General features: G+C 37.3%; 1 protein-coding gene across 1 annotated transcript in view; it reads right to left on the bottom strand.

Moving 5' to 3' along the window:
* Nucleotides 1–3,243: 3,243 nt before the first annotated feature.
* The window catches only part of CLEC16A (C-type lectin domain containing 16A), a 182,067-nt gene continuing 172,238 nt past the window's right edge, over nucleotides 3,244–13,072 (bottom strand). Inside the window, exon 24 of the mRNA XM_039490309.1 lies at nucleotides 3,244–7,094. Coding sequence (XP_039346243.1) covers nucleotides 6,736–7,094 — 359 coding nt within the window. The 3' untranslated portion in view covers nucleotides 3,244–6,735. The remainder of the gene's footprint in view (nucleotides 7,095–13,072) is intronic.

Genomic DNA, 13,072 nt, shown 5'->3' with positions numbered 1-13,072 from the left:
ATGTACTGCACAATGCCTGAATACATTCAGTTATGTAAAAAAATAGGTTTGTTTCCCCCTTTGTACCTAAAACAGAATTGAACTTTCAAAGCAATTTAAAATGAAGCAAAATGTTTGCAACAAAAGTTCAATAGCTCAAACAACAAAAGAAATGTATTTGCAGGTGGAGAGGCTGACAGTGGTGCTGCCTGAAGTTACAATGGTTTAACGGATTACTACTTAGTGTTTATACAGGGCAAACAAAGCCAGACTTTCAGGGTTCTAGTAAATCATCTCTAGTTTGCAAAACTGAAACCATTCGCAATTCCCGCCCCCTCTTAAATTAGCTTCATGTACATTATAACATTTTCAACTGCACTTAGTCCTTACATCCACTTATTGGGTAATAAACATTAACACACGGGCCAGGTTTTCCTCTCTCTCAGTCCTGGGGTAGTCATTTACACCAGAGAGGAAAACGCAACCAAATCAGAATATTTTGACTGGTATAAATGACTAGCCGGTGGCCAAGAGAATCATACACAATGTGTGACAGCTTATTTTAAACTAATAGTGGGAACACAGTACCTGATTTACCTCAGGCTCTGTATCATTTTCTTCAGAAAACAATTTGAATAAATGTCATTAAACATTACTATTCATTAAGCTATGTGTTATTTCATTACAAGAAATTTATATAGACTCACCTCCTTGTGTATGTGAAATATACGTACTACTCAGTCACTGCAATGATTAAAAAATAAACAATGGTTATCTACAGAAATTTCTAATTCAAGATAGTAGAACTTCAATTCACACTAATGACTGGATGACTCATTATTGATGACTGAATTCTGCAAATTACCAAATACTTAAATACAATAAAAAGAGCTACTGTTCCAATATGTACTATTCTTTTGACAAGTGCAATTTAGTGTTAAATTTGTAATATACTAGTAAAAATACCGAGCAACACCTTCTAGAATATTTTGTAAAAGGAATGAAATTTTAGCAATCTGTAGGGCTTGAACAAACTTTGGGGAGCCAAAGACATCAATAGTTGTATAGAATCTAAACCTCTATTATAAAAACATTACATTTCTGCCCCTTATAGTGTGAAGAGAACCTTCTGAATTTGACCCAGTGTAATACTCGCTTTCCAGTGCCTCTGTTGCTGCTCAGAGTTTTTCTGGGCAGCAGAAAAGTGAAACTAACAAAATTCTGCTCAGGTTCACTGCTGTTGTTCAGAAGCCTGTAGGGAGCAGTAAGACTGACAAGAATTTCAATTTCATCCTGCTGATGTTTGGGAAAGCTCTGAACAACAGCAGAGGTAGGCAGTGAAGCTACTCTGAGAGGACCATGCAAAAAAGGAGAATTGGTTAAGGGAGCGCTATGGCCAGCAAGATGGTGGTAGTAGTAGTGGTAGCTTTGCATGTGTGTGGAAGAGAAAACTCCTTTCTAGCATCCAGAGAAGTGTATAGGATGAGAAGGGAGTTTTAAATATGTGACATGAAGTAGCCAGAAAGAAAAAGATCAAAGGCAGTACCCCGGTAAAAATCCCAGCAGCCTCTCCCTTCCAAGTAGCTGGAGGTGGAAGGCATATTTCTCAGCAGGGCATGGCCCCTAACTGATGTCTCCCTCTCCCTTCTCAAATCTTTCATTTTGAAACACATAAGAGAAGAAGGCAAGTGGGTCAGACCAAAGGTCCATCTATCCCCAGTATCTCTCTACCGACACAGTGGCCCCAGAGTGCCCTGAGAGGAGGAAATGAATAACAGGCAATGTGATTCTCTCTCTCTCCCATCCATCCATCTCATCCCTCTCACAACAGAGGCTAGGGACACCATTATCATCCCATCTAATAGCCATTTATGGACTTAGCCATATCATGAATTTATTATCCCCCTTTTTTTTTATTATTATAGTCTAGCCCCTCCACAACCTCCTCAGGTAAGGAGTTCCACAAGTTGACTGTGCGCTGCGTGAAGAAGCATTCAATTCTCCAGGTAGTAGCTGTCCAATAAAATTTTCAGCTAACAGCACTCATCTTATTAAACTTTTTCAGAAGACGATTGGTTGTTTTGTGGAGAAGCAGTGATTAGCATAGTGAATATTAAGTAGGTTATTCTATAGTTATGTACCCATAAGAGCAAATACAGGCACAGCAAATGTGAAATTATAAAAGAACACATTAAACGCAGAGTATAGCAAACAGACATGTTGTTAAATTTTATGAATGGCTTCAGAAATCTGGATACAGTTTGACCTGATGGGTTTCCCTTACTTTATTAATAAAATCCATTTCCTATTGGAAAAATGGCACTCATTACAGGTAATTATTGCATATCTAGAGCTATTAAAATAATCATCCAAGGCCACTTATAACAGTATAGAAATTACAGCTAACCATGTCTTATTGCTTAATTAGAAAGATCAGAATAACTTAAAACCTGCTGGCTGCTGCTCATTTTCCTATAAATAAACCATTTTAACTTTCAATATCTTTTAAAAATTTGAACGCATAAGATAGCAATGAAATTTTAGAACTAAAATCTACAAAGGAGCATTATTTCTAGTCTCACTGCTGTGCAAGGGATTTATGAGGCTCACTACAGATGGTCTTAAATTGTGAACAGGGATCCAGATTTGACTATTCCCTGATCCGGAATTCTGGTCTGAGCATCAGGCATATCTTTAACAACAATCCAGAATGTGAAATTACTTGCATTAATTCCATACATGTGACTGAAGAACAGATCCTCTCACCTTTTGTTACCAAAGCCCTTAACTGAACAAAGTGTAGAACTCCTCGAACTAAAGGTCCTGAGGAATGCTGAAGAACGCCTTTAACAAATTAATTCTGTATTTACAACCCTCTGCCTAATTTAAGGAACAAAATGCATTATTTCCTTGGGTAGCCAGCAGTTTGTTAATAAAACATACAATAACTCATCCAATCTAAATTTTAAACTACCACCAATTAGCAATGGAGAATGTGTGTGCACTCATCCCTTACTGTGGGACCAGGGCAATTACCCTCTCAAATTATGGACTCTATATTTATATATTAAGAACATACGAACAGCTGCATTGGGTCAGACCAAAGGTCCATCAAGCCCAGTATTCTGTCTTCTGACAGTGGCCAATGGACCAAAGGGAATGAACAGACAAGTTATCACTAAGTGATCCATGCCCTGTCACCCAATCCCAGCTTCTGGCAAACAGAGGCTAGGGACACCCCCCCGCCCACCGCCCAATCTGGCAAACAGCCATTGATGGGCCTATCTTCCATGAATCTATCTATCTATTAACACAATGACAACATTTCTACTGCGCATGGTTTAATCCACAGAATCCAACAACAAAGGAAACCAAAAATACAATTTCCTAAATTTAAAATTTTAAAAGCCTCAGGAAAGTGAATGAGGCTTCAAACCAGTTTTATACACACAACTCCACTGACTCCAGAAGAATTATTCCTTATTGACTCCGGTGAAGTGGAGATCAGAATCAGGCCCCGTATCTCTAGATATTTTCCTACACCAGATTACTTAAGTATATGTTGCAGTTACTCTGTTAGATTGAAAATCTAGGTTCTATTCTTACAGTCCATTGAAAACTACTAAGACCATCAGTGTGATGGGGGCAGAGCAAAGGTGAGGAGAGAGAACAACCCATGTGAACTACAGCATCTTGGTACAGATTTGATAAAATACATGTGAGACGAATAGACTAAGAAACAGCGAAAGTCACATTCAATATACCACTGACGACTTTGCTGGTCTCATCTCACAGGGAGGAATTTGAGGGGCTTTATCTAGTTAGCATTCAGCAAGAGCCATGAGTAAAGGATGGAAACAAACCCCAAAATTCACAACAAGATCGCAGCATCTCCTCACATTTGAGTGAGTTAAAATTCAGTGTTATGTTCTGGTCCATTTCTACACATGCTATTTTTATAGTGATCCTCTTTAGAGACCCCACAGAATTGCACTGAAAATACTGAGCCTTAAGCTTGACCCATATGTTTGGAGAACAGTGAGGATTTGGTTAAGCCGATAGTGAGAACACATTGATTCAATCAATTCTTGTTTAAAAAAAGCAGCTGCTGTGCTAATGCTTTCTCATTTCTACTTCCCTTTTACAGCGAAAGGGGGCTAAGGAAACAGCTCTTGAGCTTTTCTGTTAAGTGATAGATATGATACTCTTCGAAGAACAACAGATGAGTAATACACTATATTTGTAAACAGATCAAAGATTTCCAGAAGATACATTTCAGTATCTATAGGGGTTTTATATAGTGAACTCTCCTTAATGCAGCATTAAGCATTGTCAATTCTTATATACGTTTTCAGATTAGAAACAAACCAGTCTGAGCAATTGTTTGAATGACATAACTGTTTAGTCATTTATTCTGTTTTCTCTTTATCAATACATGTTTTCACCCTCCTCTTCCCTTTAAAACTTCCAGCGGACAATTCAAGTATATTGTTGGCTTTCAAAGCTACCACAATGTACCTGGAAGCAGAGACTAAGACACTTTCCTTTCAAGTGTTATTTTTCCTGTAAGCTTATTAAACAAAATCCTTTGTCCCATCTCTTGGTGTGCACTATGGCTTAGAGGGAAGAAGGTACATTGCTTGCTAACTGGCCTATTTTGTGCCTGTTAATTTAAAATTACATTCTAGTTGAATTAAGTCAGGTAAATGTTTCTTTTAACAAAGACCCCAAATTTGCATTTAAAAGTAACACTATTTAGAACAGTTCACTTTGCAATATGGCATTTTCTGTGCTCTAGGTCGAGTGAAATGTCACATGTAGCACAAAAGATGACTTTCAAAATAAGCAGGTAATCATTTTTGAGATGGTCTTTCGACTACCATGTCTAAGAATAGTCCAAAAGAAATATGGGCTCCCATTCCACCTGAAGGCCAAATTCTGATCCGAGTTTGGTTCCACAAGTTGCTAAACATCTCCTGAATGGTGCTGAGAACCCCCAACTCTCAGACTTCATGTGGGGCTTGGGGCCATCGCATTTGCAGGATCAGACTCTCAGTTAGACTGGTTAAATGCCTGCTGAAGTCCACAGGAGTGAAAAGGAGTCAGACAGTGTAACAGATCTGAATCAGTCAATTATGAACATAGGAACAAACAGTTACTGGCTCCACCACCACTTCTAACATTATGTAAGTGTGCATTTTGCTAAGGGAACAAACACTTACTGGCTCCACCACCACTTCTAACATTATGTATGTGTGCATTTTGCAAAGGACCAAGCCTGGAAAAGCAAGTGGCAAACAAAGTTAGACCAAAAGTCAGAGGTGCGTCAAATATACAAATACAACCTTTAAAACATCCTGCTCAAGTATTCCCTTATTGAGGGCCAAACAATCGTGTAACCGTGGCAGGGTGCATGGAAGATAGGTACGCGCTTTTCAAATTAATCCTACACAAGCCTGGAGTCTAGCTTTGTTACCACTGAATGCAATGGCAAATTCTCCCTGATTTCAACAGGGACAGAATCACATCACAGGCTCCGTTGCTAATTAAAATAAAAACAGAAGCAAAAACAAGTGTTTGTTAATTTCTGAGAACCAGGAAATGCTTTTCATCATCATCATCTATGCAGCAATAATTATTCCCTGCTAGTTTTATCACCACTTGAAATGAATGCACTTCAGATTTACTTGAGAGTGGTTAAATTCTATTCATGTTAAAGTATGAATCAATTCAGCAAAGAACATGCCAAACTGCTGCCAAGATTTATGCTTTCTCTTTAATTTCTATCTTCTCTGTACCAGGACCTACAGATCAGATAGGCTTCAGATCAGATTGACATTCACTGAAAAGTTTAATCTGGTTAACGTCAGGGTTAGCTGGCTCCAGACAGAAAAATTCCCTTTTGAGTTTCATCCTTCTAAAGTGAGATATATCAGCTGGGTAAGGTGCCTTCCTGGATACATTGGAGATGGAAACTTGTATGTAGCACAAGCTCTTGTGGCTGTTTCTAAAAAAGAGATAGTGTCCTTCTGCAGAAGGGATTTTGCCATCCCTCAGATGTAGCAATTTGCCTCTGTCAGAAGTGAACTGACAGACTAAAACAATCACTTAAGAAAATGTAGATCAGGATCTTAAAATACTTCACATTCCTCTGTAGTTGGTTATGCAAAAAACTACATAACATGCCTCTCAAAAATTCATCTTATATTAACCTGAATAAGCCTTTGATTGTTATATCAGGGGTTTGTTTCATTTTAATAAAAAAAAATCTTTCCTTGATATTTATGTTGCCTTGAGTCAAACACTGAAATAAATATTACACAGAGGATACAATATTAAAGCTTACAATCCTATGAATACAATACTGAAAGTGGCCAAGTCTGTTTTTATGCCATACCTCTAAAAGCTGAATGAGACCAACAGAAGAGAAAAAAACTGTTTCAAATGGAAACAGCATCTCTGTACTATAATATCCTAAAATATTTCCTTTTTCTGGCAAATGCTGTCTCTCCGTATTTGGAGAAGTAAAACATCACGAAGCCCTGGCAGCCCAACCAAGCTTCTTCACTTTCCCATATTACAATAGAGATTTCCTTCAAAAATGCTGACTGTATAATGTTTATTTTAAAGAGTGCCCATACATTGAGTTACTGAGTAATTGGCCTCTTTCCCATGAGCCAACTGGCCTTTGTGGCTTTATTAATGCCCCCATCACCTCACTTAAAAGAAAATACAGAGCAGTCAGTTGCATTTTCTTCACTGTTCATCAGAGTCTGCTTGTTGACTTTGATCAGAACCCTCTCCCTGTGTCACTCCGCAAACTTCAGACGGCAAGGAAGACTGAGGAATGCAGCTGAAAGTATGAATGCTGTGTGGATCAATCGGTGGGACCAGTGTGAGTGACTCTACGCTCAGTGCATCTGTATTGTCATCGGAGATTAGAGATATCGTAGGCTGTTGTGCAGGAATCAGGCTAGGGGATAAGTTAGCTGTTTCCACTTCAGGGTTCTTTACAGGGTTCTTGCCAGATTTCGAGGCAGCTGAAGAGGTTTCATCCACCATCATCATATGACTGGAAAAGGTCATGGGAGGTTGTTCAGGAGCTGAAGAGTCATCTACTAAAGAAAACATTAGGCCGTAGTTAACATTTGAGTTGTGCTCAGTACACCTGACAAACACCAACAGTATAAAGCTCTTTACTTAAACTCAGGAGGAAACCAAAGATCTGTGAAGCAACATGTTTAAACATGTACCCTATGGTCATGTAAATAATGAAATGCAGGAAATATTTAGTAGAGATATGAAATGCCAGCTGTAAGCTTTTTGAATTAAGGACAGCTATTAAATACTCTATGTGTAAGTAATTCCTTTGAAATGTGACATTACTATTATTTCTGGAGGGACGAAGTGGAGGAGAGTAGTGAAAAAAGCTTTCCTAGAATTTAGCATAGATTAGAGCAACCAACATAACCCCACACCAGAAAGTTCTTTGGAAACAGAAAACTGTAGAATTCATTTCCCATGAAGAAACCTGGTTCTAATGAACCTGTGAAACAATCAAACATGACCATTCAACCATGGGAGATTGAGAAGGAGAATAATTCTACAGAACCATTCGGTTAATGCAGATAGACAGGACTATTTATTCTTCTTGCACTTTTGTTTGCTTGTGCAAACCAAATGAAGGTGGCTAGGAATAATTACACATAATGAGAAGCATTTTAATAAATTAACATTCCTTTACACCTCTTCCTTAAAAATCCTAAATAAGTGACAGAAAAATTGCTAATTTGGCTTCAATGGATATTTCAGAGGTGAAAAAACCCCAATTGGTTTATAAGTTTTGTCCTATATTAGAAAATCTCCCAGGTCAGGCCCATATGTATCATTTCAGATTATAGTAACTAACACAAATGGAGTAACCCAGGTAACCAGCTACCAGATAGACTATTTACATGGCTCTTCATTTCAGAGAGAGCATGTGTAAGTGTGCAAGAAAATTCTGCAGTCTGCAGAAAATTCTACAAGGCATTCCAGTGAGTAGTGAGAAAGCGGAGGACTGTTGTTGTTTTTTTAACACCAGAATGACCTTTAAAGACATTTCAGTTTCAATATGAATTCAGATTAATCCTGTAAGAACAGAAAATATAAACTTAAGGTAAAACACAAGAAAAAAAATAGCAGAGCTTAGAATGGAATGAAAAGACAAGAATGGTCACCCAAGACAGAGAAAATGAGTGGTTTGGGTGTGGGTGAGAGACATGGTTTTTATTTCTTCCATTGCAGAATTCTCATCTTTCTGCTAAAAAGACTCCAAACAAATGTGTATTTTCACTTCAAAAACCACTTCATTTCACTTTTGCTGACAGTCTGCGGGCTACAGCTTCTTGGGTTTTATTGTTATTGTGTTTTTTTTTTTTTAAAGAAAAACTAGACATATAAATTGTAGCAAAATCTTGGCTCTCACTTTTTTTTTTTCCAAGGGTCACCACTAGCTGCCTTTTGAAAGAGAGTGCTGATGCAAAATAACTCTGCAGATTTTTCTAATTAGCCGTAAAAAAGCTTTGGTGAGAATGTGGTAAATGATATTCGAGGAAATGATGTGAGACTTGCATGAAAGAAAGAATTGCTAAGAAAATGTTGAATATGAATTTTTATTCCTCTGAATTCCAAGGCAATTACTAACATTTAATAAAGTCCAACCAGTAAGTCTTTTTGTAGTAGTGTAGTTGTTTAAATGTCTGCAGTATTTATTATGATAGTTAAAAAAAAAATCCATGACTAAACAAATTTAAAATTTCTATTATTTTTTACCCATAATCTGGGCTTTTGAATATTGTGAAAACTCACTAAAATTTATTATTCCGACATTAATAATTTTGGTAAATGTAGTGTATCAACAGACACAAATTTGCAGCTCTACTGCAGCTCTTCAAAAATCTGTTACTTTTTAGTTCTATACCTCACTGGTTTAATTATAGCCATTTTCCTGTACACAGAAATAATTTTGCTATAATCCTAAATGCTTTTTTTTAATCCTATGGCGGACAAGTAAATGGAGGACAAAGCTTTTTTTTTTTTTTTTTTTTTTAACACTGCACTGTTCTAATCTTATATAATACCTAAATGAATGCTAAAATGTCTCTCACTTTTTATATATAAGGAAAAATAAATGGTTGAAAAATATTTATCTATGGAACATATCCAGGGCCAACAAATGCAATTTTCTATTCAACACGCTGTAAAACAACCTCGGAGGAATGATTAGAAAATGGCACCATAAATATTAGCAAAATAAATTCAACTTGACCTTGAAATATTTCAGCTGTAGTATTTATAAATAGAAAGTACAGAAATAGAGATCTTCTGTACTGTATTTTTTCTCTAAGTTATATTTATTATTAATGGCTGTAATTTTTCTTTCATCATCTACTTTCCATAACCCATTAGTAGCTCCCTGAACTTAATTTCCTTTACTGTATTGCTATATTTAAGGGTAGCGGTGACAAATTTGCTGCATCCCAGCAGGGCGCCTGACAGTGGTAACTATGGATTTAGTGAAAAAATAGCCCCTAGTGAGGGCAGACAATGAACAGCAGCATAGGGGTAACTAGTACTAGCATAACAAACATTTTTGATTTCTCTAATGGATGTCGGTAACTTACATCACTTTAAAAGGTAAGATCTATGTCTAATTTAAAAAACACTCCTCCTTACGAGGTAGAAAATATTTTAAAGGCTAGAAAAAAATCACGTGATCTTACATTATCAGGCAACAGAGTTAATAAGGATCCAAGGGAACAGAGCAAGGGGACCAACTGACATTGAAAATGTGTACTATACAAGGTGTTTATGCTGGATATCAAAGTATCACCTTGATGCAAAAGGATTTCTATGGGTAGCCTCCAGAGGTATTAACTGAGCTACTGTCCTTCAGTATCATTCCATCAGTGAGAGAATATATTATCACCAACTATAAAATGTTTGGAGTTTGAGTTCAGTTCAGAGAAGCATCTGAAGGTTTGAATGCCTATTTATAGCTGATCCAAAACTCTAGAGTCTATGACACGGGCTGGGCATTTGGCAAGAATACGTGCTCTCACAAGAGCTGTGGGAATTCCTGCCCCAGGCCCAGCGGAAAATGCCCTAATGAGGGAATATTCTGCTTCTTTGGAAATATCTCACAGGATCTCACTCCTGGATCTCAAGCTTCAGTCAAATCAATGAGGCACTGAGAGGCAAGAGAGAGAGTAACAAAGCAGTTGGTATCTTGAGACAATAGAATTCTCCCATGTTAATCTGGCACTTCCACCTAAGATATTAGTCAGAGTTTTCCTAAATGTGGCAGTTCAATTTGACTTTTGCACAAAAATGGTGAAGGGGTTTTCTTTTTATCTTAACTAGTTCTCTAGTTCCTGGGATGTGCAGTAACTCGTAGGAACGAGAGTGTGCCAGGCTGATGTGGGAAATTAACATTTGAAAAATATTGGGTAAACTTTTTTCTTATGCAGTTAAGTAATTTCTAATAAGAGTTTGCAAAAGAAGGACTAGATCCCACAAATGTTGATTGCCCTTAACTCCCATCAGCTTCAGTGATAAGTGAGGGTGCACAGCACCCCAGGATTTGCTCAGCAATTGCAGGATAACACCTAGATTAACTCTACAAAAATGAAAGTGTTAAGTGGGGAAAAAGGAGGCAGAAAGGAGCAGAGCAAGAAAAAAAAAGTCAGACACGGTCTAAAGGAAAGTCTCTTAATTAAATCATGCAGCAACACTACAAAAGGATAAAAATAAATAACTAAAACGCAACTAGGAAACTAAGTGAGAAGAGTATTAATAAAATCTACAAAAAATAAGGGAAGTTGTTTATATATCATCCAACAAAACCAGCAATATTTTTCTATTTTCATGCCACTACTATAAAGAATACAAAAAGAGACTAGTCTGATCCAAGTAAACACAGTTATTTAGTAATGTCCTGAGGCTAATTTTCCCACTTTCTCAAATCAGTGAGAAATTGTCTGGTTGAAGCAAAGCCAGAAAAAATAATTCCATAACAACATCTGACTAGATTCTGAGAATTTCTGTAGGAATAGAAAATATGACTGGTCAAATCCTGGACAGTCTTTAGCTGAAAGTTTCTCTCTTGCACCTGAGTTACAGTCCTGCGGCTGGACTGGCTAGCTGTTTGCATTCATGCCAATTTAGTAACCCCCCTGCTTACTGAATTCCACTGGAGCCATAGCTGCTCCTGTTCAAGAGAAGACATGGCTGCTTGAAAGCTGGGACTTGACATACCTTTTCCAGGCAAGGAGAGGAGTTTTAATTCTTTTAGCACAATAACCAAGAATAATCAACAGGAGAAACCACCAGTTAAACCCTTTTAGAAGTCAATTGTTATATTTATGTATGATGCTCTTAACTAGAATAACCAAATACAGGTGGATGCTATTTTTAAGTTCTATATTTCATGCATATAATAGTAGATAGTCATTCTGTTAGTATGGAAATAGATAATGGCTATGCTCTATTAAATGTTGTGGCCTTTTGAAATCTGATGGAGGAACCTGCCTGCATTGATTTTGCACGAGTTGCGGTTGCAGCTGCTGCTTGAAGACCTAAACCCAGTGTCCACCGTGACTGTCAGCCTCCGACAGACTAAACACCCGCCGTCGTCCTTTCCTGCCAGACCTTACTAGAGGAAAACACAGTGATATATCATACAAAGGCTTTCACAACGAAACAGAAGGGAAACTGGAATGGACACAAAGGATAAATATTAGAGTGTCAACAAGAATAAGTGACAGGGACTCATTCATAACTGCTGGTATTCTGAGTGGTATCATAAGTCACATTGAGAGTCTTGTAAGATAGGAAAACGCTTCTAACGGCTGTGTGTGTATTTAGTGTTCCTTACAAACTAATTAAAATAATGTTATTTTGTTACCTATGTATTTGGAGATTTACTTATGGTATTTAGGGCCAGATCCTGCAATTCTGACACCAGCTGAACTCCCACTGAAGTTACACTGAGGTAGGATTGGTAGGCTTTTACACTGTAATCTGGCCAGACACGTTAAAAATATTAAACAGAACAATCTTTTAGAAATGTTGGTTTGATAGTAATATTCCGATCCCACAGTGGCAATAAATTATATGATAGCATGTGCTATTTTGCCAAAAGGATACTATTTTGGACAATCCAATATTTCTACTCAAAGACATGAAACTGAAATATTGCACTTGGATTTTAACAAAGCCAAGGGCAGTATTTTAAAGAGATATCAAGTGACAACCAGCAGTTAAGAAAAGAGAAAGACTGCTTAGCACATAGGTAGGGTTCTAGAAAAGAAACTTTAGTTAAACAAAAGTATTTTTGTACCTAGTTAACAGAGAGGACTACTAGCATAACAGAATTGAAACAACACCACAGTTAGGTTACTGAATCACAAATGGAAGGGACAGAGGAGGTGTCAGCAAGATGGCATGCATTCTTCTACAGGATCCCAGTGCTCAGAATTTTGGAATCTATATTCTCTACAAATCAGAATGCAAATTACTATAACTCAGCAACAAAGGACTATCCTTTCCATTTTAATCCGTTCACTTCCAAAATAACTTGTGCCCCAACTAGGAGCGCAATATGCTGTAAATGGCATACAAGAGGGGGAAAAACCTCCTGAAACCCCAAACACTCATTACTTAGTGCTGGCTTATATATCCTGTTATCATCCCTTAAATATGTTCTTAAAGCAAGATCAAACCAGTTGCATTTTATGACTTGACAGTTTTAAAAATACTCAGTAAAATATGGTGTAACAATGATTATATACTGTAGGCTAGCATAGGAATTCTACAGAAGCATAAAGCTTCCCTATCCCATTTACTATACACACAAGCATATTTAATAATACATTTTTCAGTTACTGACAGCAAAGAGGCTACATTGTAAGCTCAAAAAGCACAGTGATGAAGGTATGATTACCAGGAAAATGTTTTCATCTTATACACAGCAACTGTTCACACAGGCACATTAATAATAATTGGCGATATACCTATCTCCTAGAACTGGAAGGGCCCTTGAAAGGTCATT

Source organism: Mauremys reevesii, linkage group 10 (genome assembly GCF_016161935.1).
Source record: "Mauremys reevesii isolate NIE-2019 linkage group 10, ASM1616193v1, whole genome shotgun sequence".
Classification (NCBI taxonomy): Eukaryota; Metazoa; Chordata; order Testudines; family Geoemydidae; genus Mauremys; species Mauremys reevesii.
The sequence above is the reverse complement of the archived record's forward strand: the minus strand, read 5'-3'. Positions and strand labels throughout refer to the sequence as shown.